Source organism: Anas platyrhynchos, chromosome Z, assembly GCF_047663525.1.
Source record: "Anas platyrhynchos isolate ZD024472 breed Pekin duck chromosome Z, IASCAAS_PekinDuck_T2T, whole genome shotgun sequence".
Taxonomy (NCBI): Eukaryota; Metazoa; Chordata; class Aves; order Anseriformes; family Anatidae; genus Anas; species Anas platyrhynchos.
In genome coordinates, this window is record NC_092621.1 from 10,696,317 (window position 1) to 10,716,420 (window position 20,104).

At 65.6% G+C, this 20,104-nt stretch overlaps 5 protein-coding genes across 6 annotated transcripts; 2 read left to right on the top strand and 3 right to left on the bottom strand.

Moving 5' to 3' along the window:
• Positions 1-200: 200 nt before the first annotated feature.
• CD72 (CD72 molecule) lies at positions 201-4,258 on the bottom strand. Its single transcript, XM_038170702.2, has 8 exons — positions 3,261-4,258; positions 3,085-3,180; positions 2,794-2,883; positions 2,165-2,479; positions 1,874-2,022; positions 1,570-1,721; positions 1,025-1,185; positions 201-907 (listed from the first exon to the last, which is right to left on the bottom strand). The coding sequence occupies exons 1-7, from the start codon at positions 3,343-3,345 to the stop codon at positions 1,047-1,049; spliced, it is 1,026 nt and encodes a 341-aa protein (XP_038026630.1). The 5' UTR covers positions 3,346-4,258; the 3' UTR covers positions 201-907; positions 1,025-1,046.
• A 194-nt stretch (positions 4,259-4,452) lies between these two features.
• Positions 4,453-7,149, top strand: LOC119714447 (B-cell differentiation antigen CD72-like). Its single transcript, XM_038170699.2, has 7 exons — positions 4,453-4,606; positions 4,680-4,775; positions 4,880-4,969; positions 5,729-6,043; positions 6,121-6,269; positions 6,400-6,497; positions 6,824-7,149. The coding sequence occupies exons 1-7, from the start codon at positions 4,522-4,524 to the stop codon at positions 6,969-6,971; spliced, it is 981 nt and encodes a 326-aa protein (XP_038026627.1). The 5' UTR covers positions 4,453-4,521; the 3' UTR covers positions 6,972-7,149.
• Positions 7,150-8,256: 1,107 nt separating this feature from the next.
• Positions 8,257-10,685, bottom strand: LOC119714449 (B-cell differentiation antigen CD72-like). 2 transcript variants are annotated; one of them, XM_038170703.2, is made up of 7 exons: positions 10,503-10,685; positions 10,333-10,428; positions 10,133-10,222; positions 9,071-9,385; positions 8,845-8,993; positions 8,635-8,714; positions 8,257-8,480 (listed from the first exon to the last, which is right to left on the bottom strand). In XM_038170703.2, the coding sequence occupies exons 1-7, from the start codon at positions 10,585-10,587 to the stop codon at positions 8,333-8,335; spliced, it is 963 nt and encodes a 320-aa protein (XP_038026631.1). In that variant the 5' UTR covers positions 10,588-10,685; the 3' UTR covers positions 8,257-8,332. The 2 variants fall into 2 exon arrangements, with proteins under 2 accessions (XP_038026631.1, XP_038026632.1); XM_038170704.2 differs by having other exon boundaries at positions 8,631-8,714.
• Positions 10,686-11,146: 461 nt separating this feature from the next.
• Positions 11,147-13,646, bottom strand: LOC119714450 (C-type lectin domain family 5 member A). The gene is made up of 6 exons (XM_038170705.2): positions 13,487-13,646; positions 13,062-13,172; positions 12,598-12,669; positions 12,312-12,460; positions 11,968-12,071; positions 11,147-11,468 (listed from the first exon to the last, which is right to left on the bottom strand). The coding sequence occupies exons 1-6, from the start codon at positions 13,533-13,535 to the stop codon at positions 11,273-11,275; spliced, it is 681 nt and encodes a 226-aa protein (XP_038026633.1). The 5' UTR covers positions 13,536-13,646; the 3' UTR covers positions 11,147-11,272.
• Positions 13,647-15,044: 1,398 nt separating this feature from the next.
• Positions 15,045-17,838, top strand: LOC119714554 (uncharacterized). The gene is made up of 8 exons (XM_038171314.2): positions 15,045-15,582; positions 15,666-15,728; positions 15,836-15,904; positions 16,818-16,901; positions 16,974-17,009; positions 17,090-17,125; positions 17,225-17,338; positions 17,413-17,838. The coding sequence occupies exons 1-8, from the start codon at positions 15,246-15,248 to the stop codon at positions 17,733-17,735; spliced, it is 1,062 nt and encodes a 353-aa protein (XP_038027242.1). The 5' UTR covers positions 15,045-15,245; the 3' UTR covers positions 17,736-17,838.
• The last annotated feature ends 2,266 nt before the right edge of the window (positions 17,839-20,104 follow it).

The following is a 20,104-nucleotide window of genomic DNA, read 5'->3' on the forward strand; positions in this document are numbered from 1 at the left end:
TCTGGGGGTGCGCTGAGCGGGGTGGGGAGCCCGGTGACAAGGACGTGGTCTGGCCGTGTCCCTTGGGGGCTGGCAGGATGAATCAGCCCTGCCACAGTGCCCCCAAAAGTGTCTGCCTCAACTGGGGCAGCTTTGGTGAAATTCCCATTTCTGTTTGGGGATGATTGGGTTCCGCTTCGGGGTGGTGAAGGCAGAGGCAATCAGCAGACAAGCTCTTTATTTGCTACAAAGTGGGTTCAGCCGGTGGGCAAGACAGAGCAACGACACGTGCGCCTCCAAAACCCGCCTGTAACAGCCCTGTGCTCTTCAAACAGGGTGATTTACATACCAATTAATCGGCTATAAATGGCACGCAGGGCCCGATAATAAACCCGAGAGCATCTTTGCCTGGTTGAACATGACTTCCTCTGCTCTCGCCAGGCTGAAGGTAAATCAGGGCCACGCTGCACGTGTGGCAGCTATTAAAATCCCCGGTGGCTCGTCTCGTGTCCAAGCACCGCGAGTGCCGGCGCTGCTTGGGCCGTCAGAAGGCTGCGATCCTAAAGGTCACTGCGCTGCTCCCTAATTAGCAGAAGTCCTAAATGCCAGCGCTGGTGATGGCTCCATCCTCGGGCTCTGAAGCTGCCTGAAAGCTGCGGCCATCCTAAAAGCCTAAAAGTGGGGTGGGGGCAGGTGCCGCCGTGCTATCCCCTGCTCCAGCCTCAGGGCTGGGGCTACTGCACGGCGGCGGTGGCGCTGGCCATGGGGGCTCGCTGCTGGGGGCATGGGGCTGGCTTTTGGGGCTGTGCTGCCCCGCTGTAGCACCTCGTTTGGGGTCGGGCAGGGCTCTGCAGCACGGGAAGGGGCTGATGTGCGTGGGGCAGGCTCCATCGCGGGGTGCAGCAGGGCTGAAGCAGGGGTGCGGGCGCTGTGAGGGAAGGCAGAGGGGGAGTGCTCAGCGGACGGCACCCAGGGATGTTTTTTTTTTTCCCCATTTTTCCCCCTTTGCCTCCCCTCCTCGCACACCCCCGGGGGCTGAGCTCACCGTGGCCAGCAGCTGCCACCCATCACATGAAAGGGCCGCTCGGCCCCGCCGCCTTCTCGCAGATCCAGAGGTGCAGGTCGTCCTCAGCCTCGCACGGCGCCGGCTTGATGTTCCCGCGGCTGATCACGGCACAGGACCCGTTCAGCTTCGACTGCCAGGGCCTGGATGGACAAACACCAACATCGGGGCTGCATCCAAGCCCCGCTGAGCCTGCCGATGGCCAGCACCAGCAGTGTTTTGGGGAAAAGCCCGAGGGTGCGAGGGGCAGGGGCCGGGCACCCGGCCAGACGAGGCCGTTCCTCCCCACCGGTTCCAGACACCGCAAGAGGAAGCGGTGCTGAGACGCACGTGGCGGGGAGGAGCCCCGGACCCCCGGGGTGGGAAGCTCTGATTTCCCCTCAAGGATGACCGGGGAGGCAAGTGGGAGAAAAGAGTGGTGCCCAAATGCTTTGTCTCGATCCCAAATAAAGCCTGAGGTTCCTTTTGTCCCCCCTCGCAGAAAGGGGTCCGGGCAGGGGGTGCCAGCCCGGCCGTGCCGTGGGTACCTGTCGTAGAGCGAGCCGTCCACCCAGAACCAGGCGTCCGTGATGCCGTCGCTGTCCGGCTCCCCTTCCTCCAGCCAGCCGTAGTCATACCAGGGGAAGCTGGTCTTCTGCAGCCCGATCCAGTACACGGTGTCCGCGTTCTTCAGGAAGGTCTGGGGAAGGAGCAACAGGGTCATTCTGGGGCTTTTTCGTGCTGTTTTTTGTGCTGTTTGAGTTCTTCATCTCCCCACCAAAGCTGACCAGCCCTGGTGCCCCGCTCCGACCCCGTGCCACCCGATGCCCCTGGGGTGCCCCAGCTCCATACTGGCACGGTCCAGCGACTCCAGGACTTGGTGATCAGGAGCTGGGAGTATTTTCTCTCGCACTCCGCTCTGCTGTCATCCCACGTCTTCTTCTCCGAGGACACGAAGAGGCACTTGCCGCGGTACAGCAGCCAGCCCGAGGGGCAGCAGTCTGGGGACAGGGGGGCACCGCTCAGCCACCCACCAGGCTGCAGATTCATGGGGGGGGGGGTGCACCACACCCCCCAAAACCCAGCACCCGTGCCTCGGTGCTGCGGCCACCCAGAAGTGCTGGGGCCGCTCCATCACCATACCTACAGCCGTGCAGGAGCGCAGCAGGCTCACAGTGCTCTCACTGGTGTTGAGCCTCCCCTGCACGTCCTGCAGCTCTCTCTCAGCACCAGCCAGGGCTATGGAGACGCGTGCCAGCTCGGCCTCCTGCCTGCCCAGCTCCAGCAGGCTGCTGTTGCCCTCTCGCCACGCTCGCTGCAGCTCCGTGCGCGCCTGCGCCAGCTCCCGGCGCGCCTGCTCCAGGCTCTGCTCCCACGCCCGCGCCTCCTGCGAGAAGCGGCCGCGCTCGGCCGCCTGCTCCAGGGACGTGTCCCGCAGCTCGCGGGTCGCCTGCCAGTCTGGGGAGGGTTTGGGGTGAGGTGGGACGCGGGGCATGGGGTGTGAGGGCAGGGAGGTGTCCTCGCCGGGTGGGAAGGGATGGGGGAGGCAGGGAAGCGTGGAGGTGGCAGGGGAGGGCAGGGCAGGGGCAGGAGAAGGAAAGAAGAAGATGGTTGAGGGAGATGCGCAGGATGTGAGAGAGACGTTGGCCAGCCAGGGGCAGACAGGGCAGGGGGACCCACAGACACACACACAACCTGATATCCGCCTGTGGCACCCACCCCGTCCCCTCTCCCCTGTCCCCATGCCTCGTTACCGCCCCGTCCCCACTCACAGCAGGCCCCCAGGACCACGGCAGCCACCATCAGCAGCAGGCAGGTGACCAGCAGCCCCGCAGAGACACAGAGCCGCCGGGAGCAGCGCCCTGCAAGACACGAGGAGCCCCAAGCATCACCCACCGCCACCACCACCACCCCAGGCCAGCCCCGCGGTGGCAGCAGGGTGGCACAGGTGGCACGGCGTGGGCGCCTCATCTCTCCAAGGGGAGATGGGGAGCACCCTCAGGCACCACCCACTGCCCACAGCAGGATGTCTCCAGGTGCCCTGTCCCCCTCTGGGCGCTCACCTGGGCTTTCCAAGGTCCCTTCCCCAGCCGGCCCCGCGGGTGCCGGCCCCGATGCCATGTTCTCGTAGGGGCTCTCGGCCTCGTCCATGCCTAAGGCTGCGGGAGGAAGGCAGGGGGCATGGAGCCAACAAATCTGGGCACGGCACAGGGCAATGTGGGGGTCCTGCAGCTCTCACCTGCCTCCAGTGCCTGGCTGGCCGTGCCACGGCCCCCCGGCCCCTTGGCGAAGCGCAGGTCGGCGTAGAGCACGCTCTGTGCCATGCGGGAAGATGCCGGGCAAGTCCCGATCCCTGCTGGCTCCCGCCCGGCTCTGTGGGGTGCCTGTGGGGTGGCCCCGCTGCCTGGCGGTTGCCCGTCTCGGGGTGCAAAGGAGAAGTGAGGCCGGCGCTCGCAGAAGCAGAAGTTGGCTGCGAGCCGTGGCAGATGGGACCAGCGAAGCACGGCCGCGGGGACCGGCCCCCTCCCCGCGGCCCCAGCGCCACCAGCACGTCCCCTCCCACGCCCCGAGAGCCGTCACGGGCCCCTGGGTGCACAGTGGCGTGGGGCTGAGCCCTGGGGCTCAGCGGGGTGAGGGGGGGACCCAAATCTCCTGAGCAGGACCGGGTGAGGCAGCGCTCCCCCAGGCAGGCAGCAGGGGTGGAAATGTTCGCCCTAAAGGGGGCTGCGGGGGGCACCTCGAGCTCCTGCACCTCCTCGCATCCCAGGGGCTCCTGGGGAGAGCTGGGACCCCGGTGCCCCTCCAGCCACCCCCAGGTGGAGATGGACATTTGTGATGGGTATTTATTTGTGCCAGGATATTTGTGCCAGGATATTTGTGCCAGGTCCCCCCAGCTCATCCAGCACGGCCCCTTGCTCTCCTGTCCCCACCAGCCCATTTTTCCATGTCCCAGCCCTGAAGGGTCACGGTGCAAGGCCCCCATTGCTGTCCCCGTGTCCCCAGCCCATGGGGACACTTGTTCCCAGAGCTCCTTCACAAATCCCACTCAGCCAGCACTGTGTCCCCCCTGGTCACCACGTGCCCCACAGGATGTGCTCCATCTCCTGGCTGAAGACTGGGGGGAAGCTGCTGAAACTTTCTCTCTTCAGACTCCTCCTTGGCCCCTCTGAAGGTGGCCGTGGCTCTCCTCATTCCCTGGGGAGAGATGGATGTCAGCACAGAGGAGGAGCAAGAAGAGGCTTTCCCTAAGCCCCAGAAATTTGGGCTCACCTCTGCCCTGCCCGTGCCCCCACAAACCGCTGCCCGAGAGCCGCGGTGCACCCAGGGGACGCTGTCGGCTCTCGGGGCGTGGGAGGGGACGTGCTGGGGCTGCTGCTGCCATGGCAAGGGGCCGGTCCCCATGGCTGTGCCTCGCTGGTCCCATCTGCCACGGCTCGCAGCCAACTTCTGCTTCTGCGAGCGCCGGCCTCACTTCTCCTTTCAGCTGCCGCGGGTGCCGCATGGCGCACAGCGTGCTCTACGCCGACCTGCGCTTCGCCAAGGGGCCACGGGGACACGGCATGGCCAGCGGGGTGCTGCGGGCAGGTGGGAGCCGCGGGACCCTCCCCATTTCCCCGTGCCGGACCCCTGCCCACTGCCCCCTGCCTTCCTCCTGCAGCCCCCGGCATGGATGAGGCCGACAGCCCCTACGAGAACGTGGCACCGGGGCCGGCACCCGTGAGGCCGGCTGGGGAAGGGACCCGGCACAGCCCAGGTGAGCGCCCAGAGGGGGATGGGGATGGGGGTCTCGGGGGGCTGCCGGGGTCCCCTCTGCTCCTCGGCACCGTGGGTGACGCCGCGGCCGCTCGTGTCTTGCAGGGCGCTGCTCCCGGCGGCGCTGCGTCCCCGCGGGGCTGCTGGCAGCCAGCCTGCTGCTGCTGGTGGCCCTGGTGGCCCTGGGGACCTGCTGTGAGTGGGGACGGGCACAGCGGGATGGGGGGCTCCGGGCAGGGGCTGGGGGCTGGGGGGAGCCTGGGGATGGGGGCTGGGGGCTTCTCGCTGGGTGCCCTGCGCTGTGCCTGGCTGGGACGGCTTCCAGTGCCTCTGTCTGCTTCCCAGTGCCTTCCCAGTGCCTTCCCAGTGCCTTCCCAGTGCATTCCCATCTCGATCCCATTACCTCCCACCCCTTCCCACTGATTCCCTTCCTTTCCACCACTTCCCATCACCTCCCAGTGCCTCCCATTTGCTCCCAGTTGCTTCCCATCTCTTCCCACTCTTCCTCATTGCCTTCCCATTGCCTCCCACCGATTCCCATTGCCTCCCAGTTGAAGTCCCACTCCCTCCCATTGCCTCCCCTTCATTCCCACCACCTCCCATTAACCCCCAGTTGCACTCCCATCACCTCCCAGTGCCTCCCATTGACTTTGAGTTGACTTCCCCACACCTCTCCCTGCCTTCCCAGTGCCTCCCATCACCTCCCGGTGCCTCCCATCGGCTCTCCATCACCTCCCACTGCCTTCCAAGAGATTTCCCACTTCCTCCCATCACCTTCCATTACCTCCCATCACTTCCCACTGCCTTCCAGTTGATTTCCCATTGTCTCCCATCACCTCCCATCACCTCCCACCACCTCCCCATCGTCTCCCCACTGCCTCCCTTCCCCTCCACAGCCTCACCCCCCACACCCGGCCATGCCCCGCGTCCCATCTCACCCCAAACCCTCCCCAGACTGGCAGGCGACCCGCGAGCTGCGGGACACGTCCCTGGAGCAGGCGGCCGAGCGCGGCCGCTTCTCGCAGGAGGCGCGGGCGTGGGAGCAGAGCCTGGAGCAGGCGCGCCGGGAGCTGGCGCAGGCGCGCGCGGAGCTGCAGCGAGCGTGGCGAGAGGGCAACAGCAGCCTGCTGGAGCTGGGCAGGCAGGAGGCCGAGCTGGCACGAGTCTCGGGGGCCCTGGCCGGCGCCCAGAGGGAGCTGCAGGACGTGCAGGGGCGCCTGGAGGCCGGCGAGCGTGCGGCCAGCAGCCTGCGCGCCTGCCTGGACGCAGGTAGGGCCACGGGGCGGCGGGCATGGGGCGGCGCGGCCGGGGGCTGGCGAGCGCCTGAGCGGTGCCCCCGTCCCCAGACTGCTGCCCCCCGGGCTGGCTGCTCTACCACGGCAAGTGCCTCTTCGTGTCCTCGGAGAAGAAGAACTGGTGGCTAAGCCAGGACGACTGCAAGGGGAGAGCCTCCCAGCTGCTGCTGCACGACGAGCGGCAGGCGTGGGCGCTGCCGGTACGGGGGGGCTGCGCTGGGGAGGGGGTGTCCCCGCTGCCCACAGCCCCCAGCCCCGTGCCCGTCCTGCTGCAGCACGGCCCCGGCACTGCCAAGCGTGGGGCAGGCCCTGACGGCCTCTCTCCCGCAGCCTTTCCTGCACACCAGCGGCTCCAAGTACTGGGTGGAGGAGCAGATTGCCAGCGCCGCCGGGTTGGTCGTGCAGCAGGACGAGGAGCTGTATGAGATGTAAATACAGCCATCCCTGGCACGGGCACCACGCCCTCAGGTTTCCCTTTTACCCATGCCCAGGAGGTGCTGCTACCCCCCAGGGGAGCCTCCTCGGAGGGATGCCCCAAAACACCTTGGGTACAACACGTTTTTGGGGTGCTGTGCCCATTCCCCAAGCGGGGATGCGCATCCCTGGGGCATGCAAAGCACCAAGTGCCCAAAGCCTTGTGAAACCAGCTCTGCTTGGCTCCTGGAGGGGTTTTACCCATGCCAGCATCCACGGGAAGAGATGGTTTCAATGGGGACTCTGTCCCTGCCCCACTGACCCATGCTTTCCCCCCTAGGCACCCTTACCCTGCCAAGTGCTCGCTGTCAGCAGCCAAAGGCATTGAGCGGTCATCATGCAGGAGGTACCACCAGTGGATCTGCGAGCAGCCCCCGAGGCTCAGCAGCGTGTCCAAGGCCCTCGCATCGCTCCTGGACGAGGAGTGACCGTGCTGCCACCCCCCCCTCTCCGTCACAGGATGCTGGGGGTGCCCCCAGAAACACCCCCCCACCGTGCACACACTGCCTGCGCCGCATGGCAAAGCGCTGGGAAGACGGGCTGGGAGAGCTGAGCGCTGTCTGTGTTGTAAAGCAAGGAATACAGACCTTGTTCCCCTCTCTCTCACGCATGCACGCACTCGTACCACCCTGCTCCTGCCCCTCAGACCCATGCTCGTGTCCCCATGTGCCCCGGCCAGCCTCCCATTCCCTGGGGCCAGCAAGGAAGCCCCGAGATGTCGGGGGAAATGGGGGTGCAATGGGGGGCCCTGAGGCCGTGGGGGAAAAATTGGGGAGCCCTTAGGGCCATGGGAGGAAACGGGGGTGCAGTGAGGATCCTGAAAGCCATAGGAGGGATGGGGGAGGATTGGGAAGATGGGGGAAAGGGGAGAGCTCTGACACTTCGGGGGGAAGATCTCCAAGACCATGGTGGGACCAGTGAGGGGGGACAGCCTGGGGGGACAATGAGGGACCCCGGGGACAGCCCTGACCCTCCCTGCTCGCTCAGGGCTTTTGGGAAATGGCACCTCCAGAGAGGTGGTGGAGGCGAGGACCACTTTGGACCTGGACCTAGGCAGCTCCTGAGAGAGGAGAGGTGTGGAAGGACGCTGGTGGAGCCGGGCCACAGCGTGGTGAGGCTGGAAGAGATGAGCTGGGAGGTGCACCAAGAGCTCAGCTCAGTGGGAAACGAGGACTTGGTGTGTCTGTGCCTGTCCGGATGGTCCTGGGCAGCCCAGGGGCTTCCCCGAGCTCCAGCCACCGCAGCACCACCATGCCCTTGGGTGCTGCCACCACAGGGAGTCCTGCACAGCCTCCTGCTCCTGGGTCCCCGGGGCCCCTCCGACACGGCTGCCTGCTCTCCTGTTCCCACCAGCCCAATTTCTCAGTGTCCCAGCCCTAAAGGGTCACAGTGAAAGAGCCACGTTGCTGTCCCCGTGTCCCCAGCCCAGTGCTCCCCGTGGTGGCAGGCAGGCAGGTTGGGCAGGTGCCACCTCTCCTTGGCAAATCCCAAGTCATCGACAGCCGGCGATGGAGCAGCCGATAAAACCAAGGGACTCCCCCAGGGGGACAGGTTGGGGACACCGATGGCACCATCGCAGCCAGGTCCAGAAGGTGCAAGAGGTGCCTGCCGTGCAGCAGGTGCGAGCAGGGCTTGCTGTGTGCTCACAGAGAGCCAGGAAAGGAGGGCAGGGGGCTGTGGGCATGCGCGGCAGTGAGACTCAGACAGCCAGGCTCTTCTCCACAAATCATCCTTTAACTGCCCAACACCTCCGTTCCCAAACTACACCCCCAGAGAATGGGTGCCGGGGTCAGCCCCTAGCCAGGAGAGGAGAGAGCATCTCGGACAGGTTGCTGAGCTTGGGGGGCTGCTCGCAGACCCAGTGGTAAGACCTGTAGCAGTATGTGAGATCCACAATCCCGGAGCCCATCAGTGTGCATTCCCAAAGCCACGTGTACCTAGAAGGAAAGGAGCATGTGAGAGGGACAGGGTGGCGTGTGCCACCGTGTCCCCAGCCCGCTGCCAGCCCCAGGCAGGCCAGAGCAGCCCCTGCCCGAGCATCAGTCCCCAGCAGGGTGAGGTGCAGAGGGGCAGCTTGCCCCACTCACCCACCCAAAGTCCTCCTCCGTCCTCACAGCATTTTTGGTCCTCGGCTTCACCCAGTACTTGGTGCTGCCCTCGAGCAGGAAAGGCTGCGGGAGAGAGGCCGTCAGGGCCTGCCCCACGCTTGGCAGTGCCGGGGCCGTGCTGCAGCAGGACGGGCACGGGGCTGGGGGCTGTGGGCAGCGGGGACACCCCCTCCCCAGCGCAGCCCCCCCGTACCGGCAGCGCCCACCCCTGCCGCTCGTCGTGCAGCAGCAGCTGGGAGGCTCTCCCCTCGCAGTCGTCCTGGCTCAGCCGCCAGCTCTTCTTCTCCGAGGACACGAAGAGGCACTTGCCGTGGTAGAGCAGCCAGCCCGGGGGGCAGCAGTCTGGGAACGGGGGCACCGCTCAGGCGCTCGCCAGCCCCTGGCCGCGCCGCCCCGTGCCCACCGCCCCGCGGCCCTACCTGCGTCCAGGCAGGCGCGCAGGCTGCTGGCCGCACGCTCGCTGGCCTCCAGGCGCCCCTGCACGTCCTGCAGCTCTCTCTGGGCGCCGGCCAGGGCCCCCGAGACTCGTGCCAGCTCGGCCTCCTGCCTGCCCAGCTCCAGCAGGCTGCTGTTGCCCTCTCGCCACGCTCGCTGCAGCTCCGTGCGCGCCTGCGCCAGCTCCCGGCGCGCCTGCTCCAGGCTCTGCTCCCACGCCCGCGCCTCCTGCGAGAAGCGGCCGCGCTCGGCCGCCTGCTCCAGGGACGTGTCCCGCAGCTCGCGGGTCGCCTGCCAGTCTGGGGAGGGTTTGGGGTGAGGTGGGACACGGGGCATGGCCGGGTGTGGGGGGTGAGGCTGTGGAGGGGAAGGGAGGCAGTGGGGAGACGATGGGGAGGTGGTGGGAGGTGATGGGAGGTGATGGAGGCACTGGGAGACAATGGAAAATCAACTGGAAGGCACTGGGAAGTGATGGGAGGTGATGGAAGGTGATGGGAGGAAGTGGGAAATCTCTTGGAAGGCAGTGGGAGGTGATGGAGAGCCAATGGGAGGCACTGGGAAGGCAGGGAGAGGTGTGGGGAAGTCAACTCAAAGTCAATGGGAGGCACTGGGAGGTGATGGGAGTGCAACTGGGGGTCAATGGGAGGTGGTGGGAATGAAGGGGAGGCAATGGGAGGGAGTGGGACTTCAACTAAGAGGCAATGGGAATTGGTGGGAGGCAATGGGAAGGCAATGAGGAAGAGTGGGAAGAGATGGGAAGCAACTGGGAGCAAATGGGAGGCACTGGGAGGTGATGGGAAGTGGTGGAAGGGAAGGGATTCAGTGGGAAGGGGTGGGAGGTAATGGGATTGAGATGGGAATGCACTGGGAAGGCACTGGGAAGGCACTGGGAAGGCACTGGGAAGCAGACGGAGGCACTGGAAGCCGTCCCAGCCAGGCACAGCGCAGGGCACCCAGTGAGGAACCCACAGCCCCCACCCCAGGCTCGCCCCGTCCCCCAGCCCCTGCCCGGAGCCCCCCACCCCGCCGTGCCCGTCCCCACTCACAGCAGGTTCCCAGGGCCACCAGGGCCACCAGCAGCAGCAGGCTGGCTGCCAGCAGCCCCGCGGGGACGCAGCGCCGCCGGGAGCAGCGCCCTGCAAGACACGAGCGGCCGCGGCGTCACCCACGGTGCCGGGGAGCAGAGGGGACCCCAGCACCCCCGCGAGACCCCCGTCCCTGTCCCCATCCCCCTCTGGGAGCTCACCTGGGCTGTGCCGGGTCCCTTCCCCAGCCGGCCTCACGGGTGCTGGCCCCGGTGCCACGTTCTCATAGGGGCTGTCGGCCTCATCCATGCCGGGGGCTGCAGGAGGAAGGCAGGGGGCAGTGGGCAGGGGTCCGGCACGGGGAAACTGGGGGGGGTCCCGCGGCTCCCACCTGCCCCCAGCACTCCGCTGGCCATGCTGTGTCCCCGTGGCCCCTTGGCGAAGCGCAGGTCGGCGTAGAGCACGCTGTGCGCCATGCGGCACCCGCGGCAGCTCCGTCCTATGGCTGCCGTGTGGCCCCGAGGCACGTCAGGTGGAGGAACTTCTTGATATGTAGGAAAGCAGAAGTAATCACTTCATTTGCAAGATGTGGTTTTTATTTCATGGGCAGGACTGTTCCGGGAGGGGAAACTGCTCCTCTCCATCCCACGCAGTGCGCTCTGCCCCATGCTGCATCATTTACGCACAGCTCTGGGCGCATTTTGGCCACCCTGGGCTACCTGGAGCCCTGGCCACAGCTGGACCATTCTCCCCCCATGTCCCTTTCCCCATCCCAGCACCAGCTCAGTGATCAGGCAGAAATGAGGAGGGGGCTGCACCTGCCTCCCGTGCTGGGAGGACACCCGGGGTTTTCCATGCGGAGCTGTCAGCGTGGGGCACCTCCCACCTGAGACAAACCCCAGGCAGCCCAAACCCCAAGGACACCCACTGCACCCACGCAGAAGCTGCTCCACGTGGCCACCAGGCCATGGGGACACTCGGATGGCTGCTGGCTCTGCCCCCCAAACCTCGTCCCCCCAAAAAAGAGCCAGACAGTGTGAGTGCCAGAGTTTATTGGCAATGCGCAAACATGCCAGGGGGAGGGATGGAGAGGGGGCACCCTGGGGTGCCTGTGCTCGGGTCAGACAGGGCTGTAGGAGCACCCAGGCTGTCCCCAAGGCCCTAGGGCCCCACGCAGGTGTAGGTGGTGTTCCCCCAGAGGAAGGTGGGGATGGAGGACGGCAGCCACTGCAGGGTGACCGCGCTCTTCTCGCAGACCCAGCCGAGGGCTTCCCCGCACAAGCCAGCCGACAGCCCCGAGCTGGACACCCTGCCACAAGCCATGAAGGAGCTGCTGGGGCGCTGGAAGGGGAGGCGCCTGCAGGGGGGAGCGAGGAGAGGGGGGACTCAGTGGGGTGTGAAGGGCTGGCCCACCCCCAGCTCCTCCTGGAGCCGAGGCTGTGGGGGTGCCGGGGGGCAGAGCGCGCCCTCCCCGTGCCCCTGGTGAGGAAGCGAGCTGTGATCCCTGCACACCCAGCCCCTGCTTGTCTTGGAAATCCTCTTTTTTGGATCCCAGGAATGTCCTGAGGTGGCTCAGCACCAGCTGCGCCGTGCTGGGAATTTGGTTTTGGGAGACCCCTCCCCCCCCAGCCCCTCATCCAGCCCCAAGCTCGTCCTCAAGCAGGGCGCAGGCACTGGGTACGTGTCCCTGTTATCTTCCCTTCCCTAAAACGCCCCCGTGCTGCTTTGGGAAGCAGAGGGATGGCCAAGAGGGTGACCGTGTCCCTGCCTGTAGGCTGACCGTCCCCCTGTCACCTCCCGGAGCCCTGTTTTTGGGTTTTCAGCAGTGCTGGCAGGGGACAAGCTGCGAGCCTCACCCCCTCATCACGGTGCCGTCCAGCCACTTCCACTCAGGTCTGGGGTTGTCCCGCTTCAGCCCCACGTGGAAGGTGTCCAGGTGGGCCACGCGTGTCAGGAAAGCCTAGAGCAGGAGGGAACAAGTGAGGGCTCCCCGGGGACACCCAGCCACGCAGGGGGCTGTGCGGTTTGGGCACAGCATCGCCAGCTCCCCGCTGGGGTTTGGGCAAAGGGGCTGGAGCTGGGGAGCTGAAACGATGCTGGTGGTGACTGGGGAGCCACTGGGGGGACCCTGAGGTGGTGATCAGAGTGAATTGATGACCACGGGGGGGTCGGGATGGCCGGGGCAGGCGGATGGACTCACCAGGGTGCTGTTGGCTCGGGCAGTGGCCAGTTGCGCCCCCCTGGAGCAGCAGTCGTCTTTGCTCTGCTCCCAGCCCTTCTTGGCAGAGGAGAAGTAGTAGCAGCGCCCCGCGTCCCCCATCCATCCGGCCGGGCAGAACTGGCAGCTCTCTGCACACCAGAGGCACGATCCTGCAGGGCTGGCCGGGACGGGGCTGTCCCCAGCCCCCAGCACCGTGGGGTGACAGGGGACAGACAGGGTGCCACCAGGACAGGGAGCCCAGGAAGGTGTCTGGAAGCCCTCCTACCTCGCAAAGACTGCTGCACGTAGCTGAGGCTCTTCTCCTCTCTCTGGGCACAGCTCGCCTGATGGGCTAGATCTACAAAAGAAAGGCACAGGAGCGTCCCCACCAGGGGCTGTCCCCCCTCATGGTGCCGTGCCAGCCCAGCTGGACAAAGCCCTGGCGGTGTGTGCCGTGGCTGGGAGCCCAGCACATGGCAGGTTTCTGCCTTTTGGCCCCAGCGTCACGTCCTGTCTGCACGCAGTGGCCAGCTGACGGAGCGGGGTGCCCCGGCGCCGTCCCCAAGCCCACGCTTTCCCCTCTCCTTCCTCTTCGGCGCTCCAGCCAGCCAGGCGAGGGGTGTTTTATTTTAACTCACCGCTTTTCACACTCACCCCACAGCCCAGAAACCTGCGGTACCGTCAGCCCCAAGCAGGAGGGTCCCCAGCTCGGGGGGGCTGCTGGATGGGGGGGGCGCAGGGAGTACTCACAGTGGAAGCTCAAGCCGACCAGGATGACTTGCACCAGCAGGAGCAGCAGGGACAGGACTCCCAGGCTGAGGGGTGCCCAGTGCCAGGGCAGCTTCACGGGCTGTGGGGGAGCTGAGAGAGGGAATTACCTCGTGTCCTGGGGGCTCAGGGTTGGGGGGAGAGCCCCCAAACCAGCAAAGATCGGTGAGCCCCAAGCAGGGCGCATGGGGGGGTCCCCAGGCTCCCCAGGGACAGCGGAGCAGTGGTGTGAGCAGGAGCTCACAGGGGGTGTCAGGGGGGTGCCATGCAGCTGAGGTGCAGTGCTTGTGCCCCCTCTGCTCTGAGAGCAGCTGCATGGGTGAGGAGGGAGCGGGGCTGGGGGCATTTGGGGAGGCAGGGAGGGATTTGGGGAGGGTGGGGGGCAGCGGGGTGCAGCGTGCCGTTACCTGGTACGGGGGGCAAGCGCAGATCTGCGTACGTGACCCCCTCTTCCATCCTCCCCTTGGTGTCTGGCCGTGCACCCTGCAGGTAAGGGGGGAGCAGCAGCCCCCTCCTGGCCCCCCTTTGGCAGCCGAGTGTGACACGAAATGGAAAGCGTCACTTCCCGGAGGGGTCCCCAGGGACACCAGCTGGGTCACAGCCCTGGGGGGCCCCAGCAGCAGAGTCACACGGGGAGAAGGGGAACCCCAGGCAGGAGGGACCCCTGGCACGGGGGCACCCCACGCCCCCCAGTGCTGTCTCAGGCGTGTATTGGGGACGTATCGAGGCTGATCCCAAATCCAGGGACCCCCAGCACCGTCGGGGTGCGGGGCTGCCTCCACGTCCCCAGGCTCTGCCTGCTGTCGAGCAGCAGGGCTGTGGTGCAGAGGTGGTTCCTGCCACCTCTTTTGCATGGGGCTGTTTAAATGAAGTCTCCACTCGATGTGAATTCAGGAAGAGTTATAAAAGGCGAGCAAACAGCGCTGGGAGCGTGGGGTCTGTGCTCTAACAACACGGACACATGAACATCAAACCTAAACATACAGAACATGGCTTTTACGTACTAAATGCGAGTGCACCCATATATCCTGTACATATGTACAACCAGAAAAGGCAAAAAACAATCCTTTAAGCCTATTACTATCAATGTCCTCCACAACAGTCTCCATTTTCCATTCCTTTTGAACAATATGTCCCGCTTTAAGTTGTCAAGCAACTCGGTCTTCAGGCCTTATGTATCCCGTTCTTCCCAGATCGAAGAAAAGCGTACCCATCTCCAGTGCGCCCATTTCCAGCGACTTTCTGTATGAGTTTCTCTGAGCAGTTTGCTGAGTCTGGCTGAACCCACATGTATCTTCATGAGGCGATCAGTGTGCCTGCTCCCGTCCTGGTCTCCGTTCTGCCAGCCTGCTCCTTTTCATCCCTTCTCTCTGCTTCTTTATTGATGACACAACTTCATCGTGTTGCTTTTTTTTTTATTATTATTATCTTGAGGGCATGCTCCCTTCTTATACCCTTTTCCCCACAGCAGTCCTTTTCAAAAACAGCTTTTCATTGGCCAAACAACTTTGCAAACAACAGCAAACAGCAAACCCCCAGCAACTTCCATGCCTTAATGGCTGGGGAACAAGCAACCCGAGACGGCGTGGCGTCTCCTGAATCACCCTTCTTTGTTCCCTCTAAACTCTTTACATTCCTGATGGCCTCATCGTTAAGAGCCTAATGTTACCCTCAACCACGGGGCTTTCCGACCCCCATGGCCACACTCCCACCTCTCCCCCTTCTTTATTAATACCAACCCTCTTCTTAACACGAATTACCACTCCATCGCAGCCCTGGAAAGCCGGGGGGAGGGGGGGCTGGGGCGCTGCGTCCCCTCCCTGCGCCCTGATGCGCACCCCTGCCGTGCCCTGAGGGTTTGGGGGGCAGCACCCTGGGGATGCTCATCCCCTGATGTGCCGGGAGGGGCAGGCACGGCCAGGACTACGTTTCCCAGCGGCAATTTCCAGGGGCTGCACATGCTCCTTGCGGCTCCACGGCTGCTCCCAGCAGCTCCCGGTGCAGCTCCCGGTGCAGCTCCCGGCGCAGCGCGCACCCATCCCCGGTGCAGCCCCATCGCGGGCGCACGGGGCTCCCTGGAGAGCGCGCATCCGACCCCCGAGGGCGAGCCCCGCCTGGCACCCACCCTCCTTCCCCCCACCCTAGCCACCCCAGCCACCCCACAGCATGCCCCGCGGGCGAGCCTGGACACCAGCGGAGGTCAGCAGCCTCCTGGCGCTGGTGGAAGGCTCCGGAGAGGCCGCCCTGCTGATGGCCTCCACGTCGTGGCCCAACGAGGCGCTGTGGCAGGAGATCTCCCGGGGGCTGGCGGCGGCCGGCTACGGCCGTAGCGTGGCCCAGTGCCGCTCCAAGTGGAAGGCACTGAAGCAGGCTTTCCACTCGGAGCGGGAGACGCGCCGCCGTGCCGGGCGGCACTCGTCGCGCCTGCCCCCGCACTACCGCACCATGAAGAGCATCTGGAAGGCGGCCGGGCGGCCCGTTTTTGGGGAGAGGCGGCTGCCCGGTGGGTGCTGGGGAAGTGCGGGCTCCCCGGTGTTGCACAGGGTCCGTGATGCCCTGATCTGAGCTTTTTCCTTCCCCTTGTAGAGCTGGTCAAGCCGCCCCCCAGGAAGCGCAGGTCGCTGGCCGCACGCTCGCCGGCACCGCCAGGTACCCACGGGATGGGGCAGCTGGAGGGGGGCTTGTCGTGGCCGGGGGGTGTCCTGCACCCCTCAGGGCCCCCTTGCTGATGCTGTTGTCTGCGTGCTGCACCCCAGCTGCTGCAGAGACCCCCGCCGTGCTGCTGGCACCGCTGCTGCAGTGCCCAAAGGACGAGCCGGAGAGCCGTAAGTACCGTCCTGCCCCGCCGCGCCGGGCTGCACGGCCACCGCCACAGCTCAAGCCTGTGCCAGCATGCAGGGACGGGGGGGCACGGGGGTTGTCAGGGGGCCTTTTGTCCCTGGAGGGCCCCACCATGGTGTGTTCCCTTTGGGATGCTCGCGGATGGGGTGTGGGAACTTCCCACCCCCCAAGTTTGGCTCCAAATCAGCCCTGCAGCAAGAGGGTTTGGGGTCAGCTGGGATGGGGGCGGAGGGGGGGTGTCCCTGGCTCGGAGCTGGCCTCAGGGCACGGCACGCTGCAGAGCTCTGGAGGATTTGGGACTGGGTGTGAGGGATGGAGCCGGGAGCATCCCCATCCTGCAGCGCACCCGGACGGTGCCGAGGCGATGCAGGATCCGTCCCTGGGCCCGTGTGTGCGGGCAGGTGAAGGGAGCGGGTGCTGTTCCCCTCACCAGCAGGGATCGGGGCTGCGGGGCGGACCAGGCGAAACACCTCCCCAAAAACAGGAGCAGAGAAGGGCCCGGTGCTGGGGAAGCCCCGGCTGCTGCTTCGTGTCCCCCCCCTTGGCCCCGCTGGCACTGGGGGAGCGAACCCCGGCATCCTGGCCAGCATCCGCACCGGGTAATTACGTTGTCTCCCTAAATTCCCCCTGCAGTTTCAAGTGGATGTGGGATTCTCCTTCACTTCCAGCCCTAATCTGTTGCGTAGCCTGGCCGTGCGCCGCTACGCAGCTGCTGCCTTCCAGCCCGGAGGTGGCTGCATTGCAGTGGTGGGTGAGTGACTCCTGCTTTTGTTCCTAGCTCGGGAGGCGCTTTGAGGCCCCGCAGGGCGCTGGGGAGCTGTGGCTAGGGCACGCCAGGCTGGCCGGGGCAGCGAGGCAGACCCCGGGCTGATGCCATCCCCCGGCGGGTGCCGCCAGACCCCGCGTCTCCTCTCTGCTCTCTCCCTGCAGCCCGCGGGGACCACGTCGATGGAGCATCGCCCGACCCCGCGGCCACCCCACGTAAGGCTCTCCTTGTCCTCATTTCCCCCCTTTCAACCCTGTAATCAGGCTCTGAGCCTGTTCCCGTTGCAGGTACCAGCTGCTGCATCCCTCCCCAACCCCTCCCGGGTGAGTACCGTGCCCCAGCCACCGAGCTCATGTCGCCGCGGGGCCGGAGCCATCCCCCGGTGACCGCTGCTCTCCCGCAGGCTGCCTGAAAGAGGAGAGCGCCGAGCTGAAGGCAGGTGAGTCTGTGCCCTCTCCCCGGCACAGGGCAGCGGGGACAGGCTGAGCGGGGATCCCCAGGACCCCGCTGCGCCCTCCGTGCCAACCCCTGGCCGCAGGTTTTCCTGGTGAGACGTCCCCAGGGATGGGGCGAGGAAACCCAGGCTCCCCGGGGATGGCTGCAGCGAGCGAGCACGCGGTGGGCGAAGACTCAGCGGACACGAGCCTGCAAGGTGGGTGCCCCCCCAAAGCCCCCCGGGGCGCATGGTGAGGGGTGGGCTTCCCCTGACCCCGCTTTTTGCTGCAGGCGGCGGCGTGGCGGGCTTGCTGCAGAGCGTGCAGCAGCTGCTGGTGCAGATCCTGCAGACGTCGCGGCAGCAGCAGGCGCTGCTGGAGAGCCTGGCCAGCGACACCGTCTCCCACCTCCACCTCCTCTCCCACAGCCTGGTGCAGGTGGGCGAGACCCTGCACCAGCTCCTGCTCCGGCCGCCGGCCCCCCACGCCCACTACGCCCCCCACGCCGCCCCCCTTTTCGAGGGCGACCCCCAGATCCCGCTGCTCCCCGGGCTCCCCCCTTGCGGCAAGGAGGAGTCCCAGGTGCCCCCCGACGCCGGCTGCGCCCCGCCGTGAGCGCGCGCACCCCCGCAGCAGATCCACCACTACCCCCCCGGTTATTTTAGACATTTATAGAAATTTACAGATTTTAATAACATTAAAAATAGCTTTTGTACCAGCAGTGCCCATCCACCAGTTCTTTTGCCTGAGCATCCCCGGGGGGGTGGGACACACACACACACACACACACGTTCCCTTTCTCGCTTTCGAGACGAGCGGAAGGGGAACTGGGGGGAACTGGGGGGAACTGGGCTATTTACAGCCCCCCAGGAACTCCCCGGCCGCCCCCCGTGCCCCCTCTGCAGCTGTGGGGCTGCATGGGGTGGGTGGCACCGGGCCACCCCTCCCCGGCACCTGGTGGCCCAGCTCCCGGCACGGCCGCTGGCTGGGAAAGCACCGGCACCGTGCCCCGTCCTACAGCGGGGGCAGAGCTCCCATGGGGGCACAGACCCTGCCCCGTGCCCCCCAGTGCCATGGGGGTGTGGGGGGGTGCTGGGGGCAGGGGGAGGCAGAGGTGTGGGGTATGGTGAGGTGGGGGTGGGCTGGGGATGTGGGGGGGGGAGGGGGGGCCTGCCAGGGGGTGCATAGGGGGGCAATGGGGTTGCAATGGGGCTGCAATGAAGTTGCAGTGGGGTTGCAAAGGGGCTGCAATGGGATTGCAGCGGTGTTTCAAAGGGGACACAATGGGGTTTCAATGGGGCTGCAATAGGGTTGCAGTGGGGCTGCAATGGGGTTTCAAAGGGGACACAATGGGGCTGCAATGGGGTTGCAATGGGGCTGCGCTGGGGTTGCAGTGGGATTTCAAAGGGGACACAATAGGATTACAGTGGGGTTGCAATGGGGTTGTAGTGGGACTGCAATGGGGTTTCAAAGGCGCCGCAGTGGGGACACAATAGGGTTGCAAAGGGGTTGCAATAGGGTTGCAACGGGATTGCAATGGGGTTGCAATGGTGCTGCAATAAGGTGGCAATGGGGTTGCAATGGGGTTTCAAAGGGGACACAATAGGATTTCAATGGGGTTGCAATGGGATTGCAGTGGCACTGCAATGGGGTTTCAAAGGCGCCACAGTGGGGACACAATGGGGTTGCAATGGGGCCACAATAGGGTTTCAGTGGGGCCACAGTGGGGTTGCAATGTGGTTTCAAAGGGGACACAATGGGGCCACAATAGGGTTTCAATGGGGCCGCAGTGGGGCACGCAGCAGCCAGCCGAGCAACCGGGTCTGTGCCGGGTTGGAGTGACAGCTCGGCAGCCAATAGGCGATCAGTACGGAGCGGGGGGCGTGGCCACCCCGAGGCCCGCCCCGCCTCCAGGGGCGGGGCCAAGGCGGCGCAGCCAATCAGACAGCGGGGAGGGGGCGGGGCGAGGGCGGTGGGGGGTTCCCGGTGACGTCATCGGAGGGGATTCCCCGCGCGGCGGGGTGGGGGAGGGGAGGCTGCCGGGGGGGGGGGGGGGGCGTTTTGGTGTCAAAAAGCCCGGATTTGGGTCTGCCAGGGCTCTGCCGGCACTGCGGGGGGGGGTCGAGGGGGAGCCCATCCAGGGGCTGATGGAGGGAGTGGGGTGTGCTCACCCCTCCCTTAATTAATGAGGCGCCTCCATTGGTTATAATTAATAATGAGCCGTAATTAGCCCCAGATTTTGGGGTGATAATTTCCGAGGAGGGAAATTATTAATTGTTATTATTATTATATTATTATTATATTATTATTATTTCTGGAGCAGGGGCAGGGGCCACGAGGGCTCACGCTGCCCCAGGCACAGCACCAGCGCCCACCCCCAAGCCCATCCCCAATCCCGGGGGTCTCGCAGCCCCCACCCCTCCCACCCCGAGCCTTTTCGGGTCCCAGTTGCCATGGGGATGCCGGAGGCACCTGGCTGCCATGGGGACACCGTCACCACGGCGACACGGCACAGGCAGGGATGGAGAGCACCAGAAGGATGCTCCTATGGGGGGGGGGGGGGTCCGAGTCGTGGGGACCCCAAATCCATGATGGGGGGGGGAACACAGTCCGGCCCCAAAAGCATCCCCATGGGGATGGGGCTGGAGGTGCTGGGAAGGGGGCGCTGACCCCTTCCTTGGCATCGCGGTGCCCGCTGACACTGCCGGGGAGACGCAGCTGGACGTGGTGAAGTGAGCAACGACTTTAATTAAAAATTAATCCTCACCCAGCCTGGCCGACACGGGAAGGGCTGGAGGATGATATCCTGGATGGCAGCCGCCAGTCCCCCGGGACCCTTTTAGCAGCCCCCATGGCTCGATGGGGCTCGCCGGCCCCAGCAGGGCTGCAGCCTCGCCATCCTATCCCCATCATCCCCTCCAGATGCCCCCCCCTGCAGCCCCCAGCTGGGGCCTGGCTCCCGGGGGACCGGGTTAATTAGATCT